Source organism: Thalassophryne amazonica, chromosome 14, assembly GCF_902500255.1.
Source record: "Thalassophryne amazonica chromosome 14, fThaAma1.1, whole genome shotgun sequence".
Lineage (NCBI taxonomy): Eukaryota > Metazoa > Chordata > Actinopteri > Batrachoidiformes > Batrachoididae > Thalassophryne > Thalassophryne amazonica.
The window spans coordinates 1203896-1220456 of record NC_047116.1 but is presented as its reverse complement, the minus strand read 5'-3'; the positions used below and the strand labels follow the sequence as shown (position 1 = coordinate 1220456).

General features: G+C 47.7%; 1 protein-coding gene across 1 annotated transcript in view; it reads right to left on the bottom strand.

Annotated features, from left to right (window-relative positions):
* The window catches only part of itga4 (integrin alpha 4), a 259368-nt gene that overhangs the window by 118744 nt on the left and 124063 nt on the right, over positions 1-16561 (bottom strand). Inside the window, exon 11 of the mRNA XM_034186123.1 lies at positions 9861-9969. Within this exon, the coding sequence (XP_034042014.1) occupies positions 9861-9969 (109 nt within the window). The remainder of the gene's footprint in view (positions 1-9860; positions 9970-16561) is intronic.

The window sequence follows — 16561 nt, the reverse complement described above, 5'->3', positions numbered from 1 at the left end:
TGCGTCTGTTATGACTAGGCGAGTAACACAAAAAACACAACCTGTTTTCTTGCAATGAGTGAGACCAGTGGGAGGTGTCCTTGCAAACAGAACATGGGGTGCCATTTAAGCCTTCAATCTTTGGCAGCTTGTCAGGCCGTCTCCCCCTAGTCGCATGATCAAACTCGAACCCTGGAGCAACACCTTCTCCAACATCACCAACAACTTTCAAAAGCAGATGCGTCCTGGCTTGCAATGTTACTCTGCGCCTGGACTCAGGGCTGAAATCGCTTTGAGGCCAACTTCACTTTATTCATGTCAATTCTGTCAACACTCTTAGAGGACCTGATTCCCTGTTCAAGATGGTATTCGTCTAACACTTCCTGGACCTCACGCCGACCATTTCTCACTTGTCTTGGACCTAAAGGTAAGTGCCAAATCTCTGTTGGGGCAGTGTCTTATGAACATACGTGCACTTCAGCACCAGGGTCATCAAACGACTTACCCTGCTCTTTAAGGCAGTCAGAAACAACATCAGCGGCCCTATTCAGCCGAAGCCAGTACTCATAAGGGTCTCCTGTTCCCTCGGGAGTGTGGAATAAAAGTCTGTGAAAGGTACGGAGGAGCAACGGCCGGAGCTGAAATGCTTGCGCAAAAGACCATATATGGCCTGTGGGTTATACTTTGCATCAATTTCTCCATTTCTAAGTCCAAATTCACAACATCTTTTGCCCTACCCCTCAGATGAATAATCTCCTCAGCTTGATTCTCTAGCTGAACACCACATTTCTTGATGAAGATTTTCATTGTGTCCTCCCATTCATCAATTGTAATAGTATCTGAACCATCCCCTTTGAAAACAGGAGGGTTCACATGACCCTGGGTGACCAGTTGAACTTTGGAAAGGTCCAGAACTTGACCTGAGGAAGACTTTTCAGTACACGCATCATCATAACTCGAACACGCAGCGTCGTAGCCCCAATCTTGCACGCTGGTGGCCTGGAACTGATGGTCGTTCTTTTGTCCACAGGGCACAGACGAAGTCCAGCAGCATTCCAGGTGTCTGAGCAGCTCTATTCAGGAATGCACTGCTCACCCTCGAAAAAGGGAAGGGACTAGAAAAGGTGTCCTAAACATTGCGTGCCCTACCCCAAACTGGCCAGCTAGCCGCGGCTGGCAGTTAACCCTCTTTGCGGTAAGAATCAATCAATCAATTTTTTTATATAGCGCCAAATCACAACAAACAGTTGCCCCAAGGCGCTTTATATTGTAAGGCAAGGCCATACAATAATTATGTAAAACCCCAACGGTCAAACGACCCCCTGTGAGCAAACACTTGGCTACAGTGGGAAGGAAAACTCCCTTTTAACAGGAAACCTCCAGCAGAACCAGGCTCAGGGAGGGCAGTCTTCTGCTGGGACTGGTTGGGGCTGAGGGAGAGAACCAGGAAAAAGACATGCTGTGGAGGGGAGCAGAGATCGATCACTAATTTAAATGCAGAGTGTGCATACAGAGCAAAAAGAGAAAGAAACAATGCATCATGGGAACCCCCCAGCAGTCTACGTCTATAGCAAGCATAACTAAGGGATGGTTCAGGGTCACCCGATCCAGCCCTAACTATAAGCTTTAGCAAAAAGGAAAGTTTTAAGCCTAATCTTAAAAGTAGAGAAGGTGTTCTGTCTCCCTGATCTGAATTGGGAGCTGATTCCACAGGAGAGGAGCCTGAAAGCTGAAGGCTCTGCCTCCCATTCTACTCTTACAAACCCTAGGAACTACAAGTAAGCCTGCAGTCTGAGAGCGAAGCGCTCTATTGGGGTGATATGGTACTACGAGGTCCTAAGATAGATGGGACCTGATTATTCAAAACCTTATAAGTAAGAAGAAGAATTTTAAATTCTATTCTAGAATTAACAGGAGCCAATGAAGAGAGGCCAATATGGGTGAGATATGCTCTCTCCTTCTAGTCCCCATCAGTACTCTAGCTGCAGCATTTTGAATTAACTGAAGGCTTTTTAGGGAACTTTAGGACAACCTGATAATAATGAATTACAATAGTCCAGCCTAGAGGAAATAAATGCATGAATTAGTTTTCAGCATCACTCTGAGACAAGACCATTCTGATTTAGAGATATTGCGTAAATGCAAAAAGCAGTCCTACATATTTGTTTAATATGCACTTTGAATGACATATCCTGATCAAAATGACTCCAAGATTCTCACAGTATTACTAGAGCTCAGGGTAATGCCATCCAGAGTAAGGATCTGGTTAGACACCATGTTTCTAAGATTTGTGGGGCCAAGTACAATAACTTCAGTTTTAATCTGAGTTTAAAAGCAGGAAATTAGAGGTCATCCATGTCTTTATGTCTGTAAGACAATCCTGCAGTTTAGCTAATTGGTGTGTGTCCTCTGGCTTCATGGATAGATAAGCTGGGTATCATCTGCGTAACAATGAAATTTAAGCAATACCGTCTAATAATACTGCCTAAGGGAAGCATGTATAAAGTGAATAAATTGGTCCTAGCACAGAACCTTGTGGAACTCCATAATTAACTTTAGTCTGTGAAGAAGATTCCCCATTTACATGTAACAAATTGTAATCTATTAGACAAATATGATTCAAACCACCGCAGCGCAGTGCCTTTAATACCTATGGCATGCTCTAATCTCTGTAATAAAATTTTATGGTCAACAGTATCAAAAGCAGCACTGAGGTCTAACAGAACAAGCACAGAGATGAGTCCACTGTCTGAGGCCATAAGAAGATCATTTGTAACCTTCACTAATGCTGTTTCTGTACTATGATGAATTCTAAAACCTGACTGAAACTCTTCAAATAGACCATTCCTCAGTCTTCTATTTCCATACCATAAGTCAGAACAAGATCTAAGATATGATTAAAGTGGTGGGTGGACTCATTTACTTTTTGAGCAAAGCCAATAGAGTCTAATAATAGATTAAATGCAGTGTTGAGGCTGTCATTCTCAGCATCTGTGTGGATGTTAAAATCGCCCACTATAATTTTCTTATCTGAGCTAAGCACTAAGTCAGACAAAAGGTCTGAAAATTCACAGAGAAACTCACAGTAACGACCAGGTGGACGATAGATAATAACAAATAAAACTGGTTTTGGGACTTCCAATTTGGATGGACAAGACTAAGAGACAAGCTTTCAAATGAATTAAAGCTCTGTCTGGTTTTTTGATTAATTAATAAGCTGGAATGGAAGATTGCTGCTAATCCTCCGCCCCGGCCCGTGCTACGAGCATTCTGACAGTTAGTGTGACTCGGGGGTGTTGACTCATTTAAACTAACATATTCATCCTGCTGTAACCAGGTTTCTGTAAGGCAGAATAAATCAATAGGTTGATCAATTATTATATCATTTACCAACAGGGACTTAGAAGAGAGAGACCTAATGTTAATAGACCACATTTAACTGTTTTAGTCTGTGGTGCAGTTGAAGGTGCTATATTATTTTTTCTTTTTGAATTTTTATGCTTAAATAGATTTTTGCTGGTTATTGGTAGTCTGGGAGCAGGCACCGTCTCTACGGGATGGGGTAATGAGGGGATGGCAGGGGGAGAAGAAGCTGCAGAGAGGTGTGTAAGACTACAACTCCGCTTCCTGGTCCCAACCCTGGATAGTCACGGTTTGGAGGATTTAAGAAAATTGGCCAGATTTCTAGAAATGAGAGCTGCTCCATGCAAAGTGGGATGGATGCCGTCTCTCCTAACAAGACCAGGTTTTCCCCAGAAGCTTTGCCAATTATCTATGAAGCCCACCTCATTTTTTGGACACCACTCAGACAGCCAGCAATTCAAGGAGAACATGCGGCTAAACATGTCACTCCCGGTCTGATTGGGGAGGGGCCCAGAGAAAACTACAGAGTCCGACATTGTTTTTGCAAAGTTACACACCGATTTAATGTTAATTTTAGTGACCTCCGATTGGCGTAACCGGGTGTCATTACTGCCGACGTGAATTACAATCTTACCAAATTTACGCTTAGCCTTAGCCAAGCAGTTTCAAATTTCCTTCAATGTCGCCTGCTCTGGCCCCCGGAAGACAATTGACTATGGTTGCTGGTGTCGCTAACTTCACATTTCTCAAAACAGAGTCGCCAATAACCAGAGTTTGATCCTCGGTGGGTGTGTCGTCGAGTGGGGAAAAACGGTTAGAGATGTGAACGGGTTGGCGGTGTACACGGGGCTTCTGTTTAGGGCTACGCTTCCTCCTCACAGTCACCCAGTCGGCCTGCTTTCCCGGCTGCTCGGGATCTGCCAGGGGGTAACTAACGGCGGCTAAGCTACCTTGGTCCGCACCGACTACAGGGGCCTGGCTAGCTGTAGAATTTTCCACGGTGCGGAGCCGAGTCTCCAATTCGCCCAGCCTGGCCTCCAAAGCTACGAATAAGCTACACTTATTACAAGTACCGTTACTGCTAAAGGAGGCCGAGGAATAACTAAACATTTCACACCCAGAGCAGAAAAGTGCGGGAGAGACAGGAGAAGCCGCCATGCTAAATCGGCTAAGAGCTAGTAGCTACGCTAAGCTAGCAGATTCCTAAAAACACGCAAAGTGAATAATGTGTAAATAATTTAGAGGTGATTCAGCAGAAGGAGTGCTTTAGTTAAGGCACGTAAAGATTACACTGGGAAACAAATCGTAATCTAGATAACTAGATCAATCTAACTGCGCAGATTAAACAGCTAACAGATACAGCAAAACACCGCTGTGCTCCGGAACAGGAAGTGATACAATACCGCAGTGAGAGCCAACCACCAGTAGAGGCAAGCAAGAATGGAATGTACGCGTGGAATGTACGCACCCTCCTTGACAGGGAAAATACAGTTAGACCACACAGACAGACAGTGCTGATAGCAAGAGAGCTTGAGCGCTATGGAATCGACATCGCTGCCTTAAGTGAGACAAAGCTTGCTGACGAGGGTTCCATCTGTGAACCCAACGGAGGATACACCTTCTTCTGGAAAGGTAAAGAACAACAGGATGACAGAATTCATGGTGTTGGCTTTGCCATTCGCAGTACCCTTCTCTCAAAGCTCCCTGAAGTCCCAGTGGGTATCAATGAACGCCTGATAAGCTCCGTATCCTGTTGTCTCATGCTCGTCACCTAGCCATCATCAGTGCATACGCCCCCACACTAAACAGCTCAGAAAACGAAAACCTTGACTCCATTGTGAAAGCCATATCCCAAGAGGACAAACTGATCATCCTCGGAGACTTTAACGCAAGAGTGGGGCAAGATCACGAGAGCTGGGGGGGCGTACTTGGAACCCAGGACGTTGGAAAAATGAACAGCAATGGTCTTCTTCTTCTGACCATGTGTGCAGAGAATAGACTTACGATCACAAACACACTATTTAGGCTCCCGACCAAGTACAAAACCTCGTGGATGCATCCCTGGTCCATGCAATGGCACCTTATTGATTATGTCATTGTTCGAAAGCGAGACAACAGGGACATTCACAATACAAGAGCCATGAGGGGAGCTGAGTGTTGGACGGACCATCGACTTATCAGGTCCATATTCTACCTGCAAATCGTACCAGTGCATCGCAAAAAACCGAAGTCTGTAAGAACAAAATATAATACCTCCAAGCTTAAGCAGCCGGCTGTCAAAGAGCAATTCCAGTTAGAACTCGAGAATGCTGTATCTGCCCATGGACCACTTACTGGAACTCTAGCAGATAAGTGGAACCAACTCAGACTCATGTTTAGTGAGGCGGCTGAGCACATTCTTGGACCCCAAAAATGCATACATCAGGACTGGTTTGATGACAATGACCAGACCATCGCGACACTCCTGAAGGAGAAGCGTGCTGCATTTGTCAAGTGGCAAAATGATATCTCCTCTGTCGCAAAACAAGATGGCTTTAAAAATCTGCAGAGTAAAGTTCAAAGGGAGCTACGCAGAATGCAAGACGCCTGGTGGGACAACAAAGCTGATGAGGTTCAACACTATGTTGACACAAACAACTCCAAAGAGCTGTATAGATCGCTAAAAGCAGTATACGGTCCTCAGAGGCCAACTACCACCCCATTACTCACATCTGATGGTACAACCCTACTCAAGGACAGTGAAAGTATCACGGAGCGTTGGAGAGAGCACTTTGCGAACCTCCTAAACAGGCCTTCTACCGTTGACTCCAGTGCTCTTGATAGAATCCCACAGAAACCCATTCTGGCAGAGCTAGACCTTCCCCCATCCTTTCAGGAAATGAAGAAGGCGGTGGAGAAGACCAGTGTCGGATGAGCTGCTGGTGCAGACAACATTCCAGCTGAGCTCTTTAAGGCCGCAGGCCCAGAGGGGTTGATTGCATTCCATGGTGTATTAACTAGCATCTGGGTGGAAGAAACTATGCCTGAAGAGTTCTGTGATGCCACCATTATATCACTTTTTAAAAACAAAGGCAGCAAAGCAGACTGTGGGAACTATCGTGGAATCTCGCTCCTGTCAATCGCCGGTAAGATACTTGCCCGGATAATTTTAAATCGTCTAATTACCACCATATCTGAAAAGACACTTCCTGAAACGCAATGTGGTTTTAGGCCTAACCGAAGTACCGTGGACATGATCTTCTCGATAAGACAGATACAGGAGAAATGCACCGAGCAGCACCTTGACCTGTACATGGTCTTCATTGACCTTACTAAAGCATTCGACACTGTCAACAGAGAAGCCCTTTGGCTAATCCTGGAGAAGCTTGGCTGCCCGAACAAGATGATCCGCATCATCTGCCTCTTTCATGATGGCATGGTCGGCTCTGTTTTAACCAGAAGCGGTACCTCAGCCCCGTTCGCAATATCTAACGGGGTAAAGCAGGGCTGTGTCCTTGCCCCAGTGCTGTTTAACCTCTTCTTCTCCTGCGTTTTGAACCGCACCCTCTGTGATCTCAATAATGGGGTGTATCTAAGGTACAGGTTGGATGGATCCCTCTTCAATTTACGAAGACTGGCGGCCAGCACAAAGACTACTACCAAGCTGACCCAAGAAGACCTCTTTGCGGATGACTGCGCTTTGATGGCGCATACAGAATCAGACCTACAAACCCTAACTGAGATCTTCTCCCAGGCTGCATGTCTGTTTGGTCTAACCGTCAGCCTTTCCAAGACCGAAGCTCTTCACCAACCTGCGCCCGGATCGACAGCCCCTTCACCGATAATCACCATTGATGGCCATAAACTAAAGGTTGTGGACCAGTTTACATACCTAGGGAGTGTAATCTCAGCTGATGGATCCCTAGATAAGGAAATAGCGGCCAGAATCAGCAAGGCCAGTCAATCCTTCGGACGCCTTCGGTCCTGTGTGTTAGCCAACCGAAACAGCTTGAGCGATTCCATATGAAATCGTTGCGAACTCTGCTGGGAGTAAAATGGCAAGACAAAGTGACCAACCTTGAAGTCCTGGAACGGACCGGCCTCGTCAGTACTGAGGCCATGGTCCTTAAGGCTCAGCTCCGCTGGACAGGCCACGTCCTCCGAATGGACAGCTCACGGCTTCCACGCCAGCTTCTTTATGGTGAGCTTGCGCAAGGAACACGATCAGTCAGACAACCAAAGCAACGGTTTAAGGACACCGTAAAGGACAACCTGAAACTGTGCGGCCTGGCTCCAAATGAACTTGAAGCCTATGCTTCAAATAGAACTGAATGGATGTCCTTTGTAGAGAGGGCCCATGCAAACTTTGAGACTGCACGACGGGACCGTATCGCCAGCAGGCGAAAAGCAGGGATTCCTAGACCTGACTCTCAACTATTCCAATGCCCTTTGTGCTCTAGAGTCTGTGCATCAAGAATCGGCCTGAACAGCCACACAAGGGCCCACCAGAGAAAGCAGCAGAACTGACATCATCGATGACGATGGTCAACCGCCCAGTGCTCATGTGGTTAACAAACCTAATATCCTCAAGAGGAGGGACAGAACCTGAATTCCCATTAGAGCACTGTGGTGGTTGCAAGTTAGCCAAGGGCTGACTACTAGGTGTCACTATATCCCTGCCGTCAAAAGAATTATTTACAGAATTGTTAACAAATGCTGTACCTGGAGGTAATGGAACTGGTGTGATGTGAAGCCCTCTGCCTCTGCCAATACCAAGAGGAGTCATACCATGTACAGTGAAATTCCCCAATCTCATAATTAACCACAACTCAACACAGGCAAATAACACTAACGAAGTAAAACTGTAAAAGACTAAATAAACCTGTTACTCAAACACTCTAAAACCATAAACACAGCTCCAAGGCGATGCAGTGGCAAGGAGACACCAGTCCGGTCCAGAGTTGTCATCAACGAGTCACTGCACCAATGTGACCTCTGCGAAATGTCCCCTGCTTTGAATGAAACTCTCAGAGCTGGTCAGAGTGTTGGTAACAGCCAGTTTATTTCTCACCATCCCTGCGTTGGTGAACAAAGGCACTTAATTCAGTCATGTGGGTAACAGCTCATTCTCCGTCTCATGGTGAATCCTCCGTTGCACTGAGGATTACCCATAATCCTTTGCCTTTATTACCCGATGCAGTTATCGCGTTCCAACAGTAGATGGCGTAGTTTGTCCATTTAGCTGGATTTTACCTGAACTATTGAACTATGTTACACAAGCAGCTTGGTAGAAGACAACAACTGTTATGATTATTTATTAGAAAGTGGAAGAAACACAAGATGACTGTCAATGTCCCTCGGTCTGGGATTCCATGCAAGATCTCACTTTGTGGGGTAAGGATGATTCTGAGAAAGCTCAGAACTACACAGGAAGACCTGGTCAATGATCTGAAGAGAGCTGGGACCACAGTCACAAAGATTACATTAGTAACACATGATGCTGTCATGGTTTAAAATCCTGCACAGCAGCAAGGTCCCCCTGCTCAAGCCAGCACATGTCCAGGCCTGTTTGAAGTTCACCAGTGACCATCTGGATGATCCAGAGGAGGCATCCCTTACCAAAAAATAGTACTGATAAGTATATAAAAAGTAAACTGGAAGTATACTTGAAACATACTTGCATGTACTACTTTTTGGTAAGGGATGGGAGAAGGTCATGTGGTCAGATGAGACCAGAATAGAGCTTTTTGGAATCATCTCCACTTACCATGTTTAGAGGATCAGAACAACCCCAAGAAAACCATCCCAACCATGAAGCATGGGGGTGGAAACATCATACTCTGGGGGTGCTCTTCTGCAAAGGGGACAGGACGACTGCACCGTATTGAAGGGAGGATGGATGGGGTCATGTATGGTGAGATTTTGGCAAACAACCTCCTTCCCTCAGTAAGAGCATTGAAGATGGGTCATGGCTGGGTCTTCCAGCATGACAATGACCCCAAACACACAGCCAGGGCAACTAAGGAGGGGCTCCATAAGAAGCATTTCAAGGTCCTGGAGTGACCTGGCCAGTCTCCAGACCTGAACTCAATAGAAAATCTTTGGAGGGAGCTGAAACTGAAAACCTGAAAGATCTAGAGAAGATCTGTATGGAGGAGTGGACCAGAATCTCTGCTGCAGTGTGTGAAAACCTGGTGAAAAACTACAGGAAACGTTTGACCTCTGTAATTGCAAACAAAGGCAAATGTACCAAATATTAACACTGATTTTCACAGGTGTTCAAATACTTATTTGCAGCAGTAACACACAAATAAATTATTTAAAAAAATCATACATTGTGATTTCCGGATTTTTTTTTTTAGATTGTGTCTCTCACAGTGGACATGCACCTAAGATGAAAATTTCAGACCCCTCCATGATTTCTAAGTGGGAGAACTTGCAAAATCGCAGGGTGTTCAAATACTTATTTTCCACACTGTATGAGCAAGGCACCAAACATCAGGCCAACAGAAAACACTGCTGTAAGCTTTGGACATTACCATGGTAACCATCATCGTCCAGGTCTCCCAGGTCAACCACGGACTCCCCAAACCGGGCAGCATACGCGTCACTGCCAGTCAACTGATACTCCACCTCCAACAAATGTGCCTGGAACAGAGTGTGTGTGAGCCAATCAGAAAAAGCTTTATTCATACATCAAACTTTATTCTTCAATGACCACTGGGGCAGAGCAAAGAGAATATAGTACCAAGAGGGACACTCAATAGAACACCCAATCTGTAGTCAGACTGACCCAGTCTATGGTCAGACCCACCCCGTCTGTGGTCAGAACCACCCCGTCTCTGGTCAGAACCACCCCGTCTCTGGTCAGAACCACCCCGTCTCTGGTCAGAACCACACAGTCTGTGGTTAAATCACATAATATTTTTGATGAAAGAAGCCAAGATCACTGCCACTGTTGCAGAGATGAACTTTTTTTTTGTCTTTTTCTCATACTTTGATACTTTGAATAAGTAAAATAAGTACATTAATACATGAGTAGAATTAACATGTTCATAACATGTAATAAAGACACTTCAGCCGTGTGTTGGAATAATATACAGTGGGTTTGTCAAAGTATTCAACCCCTTGGTATTTCATGTATTTTAATTTGGTTGTGGCATTTCAAATGCCCCTATCAAGGAGAGTGGTTCCGGAGCCGAGGCTGTGCGTGGAGGCAAAACCCACCAGATCTAACTTGTATCGCTCCACCTCCCACACAAGCTCCGGTTCCTTCCCCCACAGCGAGGTGATGTTCCACACCCCCAGAGCTAGCACCTGGTGCCCGGGTCTGGTCCGCAGAGGCTCTCGACTTTCGCTGCCACCCAAAGGACAGTGTACCCGACGCCTGCAGTTCCCCCTGCAGGTGGTGAGCCCACAGGGTGGAGATGGAAAGTCCACGTTGCTTTTTCAGGCTGTGCCCGACTGGGCTCCGTGGCAAGCCGAGCCACCAGGCACTTGCTGACGGGCCCTACATCCAGGCCCCACTCCAGATGAGGGCCCCGGGCTTCCTCTGGGCCAGGTCACGTTTCCTCTGCCTCGTTCTTTCATGGTGTCTTGTGAACCATTCTTAGTCTGGCCTCTAGCCTGAGACCAATTTGCCATGGGAGACCCAACCAGGAGCACAAGGCTCCAGACAACACAGCTGTCCAGGGGTGAGGCGCCGGGTGGGTGTGGGGATACTCCCCACACCCTGGGTAGCACAGCCCAGTCCCCGGCTGAGTGCTGATATGTTGGAGTTTACTCCAGTAGACGAGAGGGTTGCCTCCCTGCATCTTCAGGTGGTGGTGGTGGTGGTGGTGGGGGGCGACTCTGACTGTTTGTGCATATGCACCGAACAGCATTTCAGAGTATTCAGCCTTCTTGGAGTCCCTGAATGGAGTCCTATATGGGGCTCCGGTGGGAGACTCCATTGTTCTGCTGGGGGACTTCAACGCACACGTGGGCAATGACAGAGACACCTGGAGAGGTGTGACTGGGAGGAACGGCCTCCCTGATCTAAACCCGAATGGTCATTTGTTATTGGACTTCTATGCTAGTCACGGACTGTCCATAAAGAACACCATCTTCGAACATAAGGATGCTCATAAGTGTACATGGTACCAGAGCACCCTAGGCCGAAGATCGATGATCGATTTTGTGATCGTATCATCTGATTTGAGGCCGCATGTTCTGGACACTCGGGTGAAGAGAACGGCAGAGCTGTCAACTGATCACCATCTGGTGGTGAGCTGGATCAGAGGGTGGGGGAGGACTTTGGACAGACCTGGTAAGCCCAAACGGATAGTGTGGGTGAACTGGGAACATCTGGAGGAGCCCATTGTCTGACAGATCTTCAACTCGCACCTCCGGCAGAGCTTCTCTGGCATCCCTGTGGAAGTTGGGGGCATTGAACCAGAATGGGAAATGTTCAAAGCTTCCATTGCTGAACCTGCAGTGGAGAGCTGTGGCATGAAGGTCTTAGGTGCCTCAAGGGGCGGCAACACACTGTGATGGACACCGGTGGTCAGGGAAGCCATCCGACTGAAAAAGGAGTCCTTCTGGGGTATGTTATCTTGGAGGACTCCAGAGGCAGTTGCAAGGTACTGACAGGCCCGAAGGGCAGCACCCTCTGCTGTGGGGGAGGCAAAGCAGCGGGTGTGGGAAGAGTTCGGAGCAACCATGGAGAAGGACTTTCTGTAGGCACCAAGGTGCTTCTGGCAGACCGTGAGGCACCTCAGGAGGGGAAAACGGGGAATCATCCAAGCTGTCTACAGTAAGGATGGGACTCTGTTGACCTCAACTGAGGATGTAATCCGGTGCTGGAAGGAACACTTTGAGGAACTCCTGCATCAGACCGGAGCACCCTCTATAGTAGGAGCAGAACTGGAAGCTGATGGAGGATTTTCATCAATTTCCCTGGTGGAAGTCACTGAGATAGTCAAACAACTCCGCAGTGGCATGCTGAAGGCTCTGGGTGTGGAGAGATTGTCTTGGATGAGACGTCTCTTCAACATTGCGTTGAGGTCTGGGACAGTGCCTAATGATTGGCAAACTGGGGTAGTGGTCCCCATATTTAAAAAGGGGGCCCAGAGAGTGTGTGCACACGACAGGGGCATCACACTACTCAGCCTCCCTGGTAAAGTCTACTCCAGGGTGCTGGAAAGGAGGGTTCTGTTATGTGTCGGACGCAGCCCGGAGAACCGACCAGCGTTTGAAGGACCCAGTATAAAATAAGCAGAGCACGGTACAAAGGATAACAGAGTTTAATGAACATAACAGTGCTGTGAAAAATATAAAAGTGCGCGGTCTGACGTGGTGGATTGCGGTGCACTCCCAGCAGCGCTAACGGTCCGGAGCCAGAACTGGTTCGGACCCAAGGACCCCGCCGACACCCCCCAGGTGGCCGCGACAAACCGAGTCTGTGAAAGAAGGAATCATTATGTGAGTCCACACTCAACACACAGAGAGAACGCTCAAAGGTGCACAAACAGCAAACACTTCCTGGCTTAATTACTAATCAGCTTCCCACCCTGCAGGCATGGAACATCCAGTTCACAAACTCACTGCAGTGGAAGCTGATTTAAACGACCAACATACAGCTCAATATAATAAGGTGTGAGGGACACCACATTTACTGACTGTATAAATGTTAGTCACAAAATCTAACGTACCTCAGGAAGTGTGCTGACGAGCGTGAGACCTCACCCTCTCCTCTTTCACAGACCATGCATCAAACCTGGACGTTCTCTGCATCCACTGATGATGAGATGGCTCCCGAGACGACGATCTCACCCGTCTGGTCACAAGGTCGAGTCTCTGGCAAATACACACTGTGTACTCCAGTCTTAAATGCCACCATGTTCCAATCCATGTAGATGCACCACAGCTGTGAGTCCTGACGAGCCGCAGGTGATCAGGGTGAGGTCCTGATAAACTCAGCTACACAGCCACTCAGTCCCAAATGCAAGCCACCTGGAAGGAAAAACAAAAGACAGAAACAAAAAGGCAGCCAGGCCCCCCAGCCATACAACAGGTTCGGCCAATCAAACCTCTGACTGAAGAGGAACAATGCGGGTTCTGTCCTGGTCGTGGAACAACTGACCAGCTCTTTACTCTCACAAGGATCCTGGAGGGTGCCTGGGATTTTGCCCACCCAGTCTACATGTGTTTTGTGGACTTGGAGAAGGGTTATGAACGGGTACTCCGGGAGATACTGTGGGTGGTGCTGCGGAAGTATGGAGTGAGGGGATCCCTTCTCAGGGCCATCCGATCTCTGTACTTGCAATGCGAGAGCTGTGTTCGAGTGCTCGGCAGTAAGTCAGACTCGTTTCCGGTGGAGGTTGGCCTCCGCCAGGGGCCTTGTCACCAATCCTGTTTGTGATATTCATGGACAGGATATCGAAGCGTAGTCGGGGGAGGAGGGTTTTTGGTTTGGTGGGCTCAGGGTCTCATCACTGCTTTTTGCAGATGATGTGGTCCTGTTGGCTTCATCGGCCGGTGACCTCCAAGACTCACTGGAGTGGTTTGCAGCTGAGTGTGAAGTGGCTGGGATGAGGATCAGCACCTCTAAATCTGAGGCCATGGTTCTCAGGAAACCGATGGATTGCCTACTCTGGGTAGGGAATACGGCCTTGCCCCAAGTGAAGGAGTTCAACTACCTAGAGGTCTTGTTCACGAGTGAGGGGATGATGGAGCATGAGATTTCCCAGATTGTACTGTTGTGACGAAAAGGGAGCTGAGCCAAAAGGTGAAGCTCTCGATCTACTGGTCAATCTTCATTCCTACTCTCATCTATGGTCATGAGTGTTGGGTCACAACCGAAAGAACTAGATCGCGGGTACAAGCGGCCGAAATGGGCTTCCTCAGGAGGGTGGCTGGTGTTTCCCTTAGAGATAGGGTAACAAGTTTGGTCATCCGTGGGAGGCTTGGCGTAGAGTCACTGCTCCTTCGCGTTGAAAGGAGCCAGCTGAGGTGGTTCAGGCATCTTTTAAGGATGCCTCCTGGGTGCCTCCCTAGGGAGGTGTTCCAGGCACGTCCATCTGGGAGGAGACCCCGGGGAAGACCCAGGACTAGGTGGAGAGATTATATCTCCACACTGGCCTGGGAACACCTCAGGATCCTACAGTCAGAGGTGGTCAATGTGGCACAGGAAAGGGAAGTCTGGGGTCCCCTGCTAGAGCTGTTGCCCCCACGACCCAAACCCAGAAAAGCAGTTGAAGATAATGAGATGATGTGTATTTCAAATGCAAAAAGTAAATCAGGCCTTTATCCCCAGTTATCCAGCTTCATGATGAAGTGGTACAGCGGAGGATTTTCTTAAAAAGAAGGCTTGAAAGTTCAGCTGCTGTTTGCCAAAAGGTACATCTGAGATTCAAACTTAGATTTGATGTTTTGGTGAAAGAAAATCCTCCTCTGTAGCATGTCATCATGAAGCTAAATAACTGGAGATACAAAATGCAAAACATGCACTGTGCACAATTTCTCCAGTCACAGCCACAGAAGCCTCCAACTTCTTCTGGGTTGTCTGGGTGTCTTGGTGGCTTTCCTCACTCTTCTCCTTCAGTTTTTGAGAACTGTCTACTCCACACAGTTTTACCACAGAGTGTCACACTGTTTGTATTTCTACATAACTGATTCAAATGAAGTGTAAGACACATTCAGTGACTTGGAAATGTTCATGTATCCATCCCCTGACTTGTCTGAAGAAAACTGGCAATAAAACTGATTATTTACAGGTATTATACCAAAGGGGTCCATTACTTATGCCAGTGTTTTTCAACCTTTTTTGAGTCGCGGCACCCTTTTTATATTTACAAAATCCTGCGGCACACCACCAACTAAAATAATATTATAATTCTATTACCTCTGGTTTTGCGCAAAACCCAATTATCGCAATAGAAAATTGATACAGAAAACATCGCATTTCGAAAATCCTCAAGCATTTTGCGCTCTGATCTCAAGTAGGGCTGTCACGATTAGAAATTTCTGGAGACGATTAATTGTCAGACAAATAATTGCGATTGACGAATATATTGTCTATTTTTTTCTTTTTTCCCCTTCTTTATATTCTACTATTGTAGTATAATTACACAACTCTGGAAGAACGTTTGGTTTCTGTGAGTGGAGAAACTGGGAATGGTGCAACATTTTTATTTTTATCTTCATTTTACATACAGTCCCAACTTTTTCTGATTTGTGGTTGTTTCTGTTGCATTTCTGAAATTGTTTCTCCTCATCAGTCACGTTTTGTGCTTAAACACTGCATTAAGCTCAAGACTGAACAAATAAATACCTTTGGAAAATAACAGCTGTTAAAGTTCAGAGTTCTCACCTGCTTTTTGTGATCTGTGCGTCTGAACATTGTTTTTTTTTGTGTGTATCTCAGTTCATTCATATATTCTCATTTTTTAAATATGTTTTTAAAGATATTTGACCGTTTATTTCATCTCATGATCTCATAAATTCAGCATACGACGCGCACATGGTGTGAACAGGACGGTAACGGCAGAATCACACCTTTAGAGAAAGTTCAGAGAGAAGTAAAAGCTTCACGTTTTCGTTTTGTTATTTATATTACATCACTCCATTTAAAATCCTCTCTGCTCCGCACTGAACGTGTCGCGCCTGCATTCAGGAATCTCCCTCACCCACCCCCTCCCCTCCCTCACCCACCCCCTCCCCTCCCTGACTCACCCCCTCCCTCACCCACCCCCCTCCCCTCCCTGACTCACCCCCTCCCCTCCCTCACCCACCCCCTCCCCTCCCTGACTCACCCCCTCCCCTCCCTCACCCACCCCCTCCCCTCCCTCACCCACCCCCTCCCCTCCCTCACCCACCCCCTCCCCTCCCTGACTCACCCCCTCCCTCACCCACCCCCTCCCCTCCCTGACTCACCCCCTCCCTCACCCACCCCCTCCCCTCCCTGACTCACCCCCTCCCCTCCCTCACCCACCCCCTCCCCTCCCTGACTCACCCCCTCCCCTCCCTCACCCACCCCCTCCCCTCCCTGACTCACCCCCTCCCCTCCCTCACCCACCCCCTCCCCTCCCTGACTCACCCCCCCCCCTCCCTCACCCACCCCCTCCCCTCCCTGACTCACCCCCTCCCCTCCCTCACCCACCCCCTCCCCTCCCTGACTCACCCCCTCCCTCACCCACCCCCTCCCCTCCCTGACCCACCCCCGTTAATCGGCCGTCAGCCTCCTTGTTATTGTCCCGCC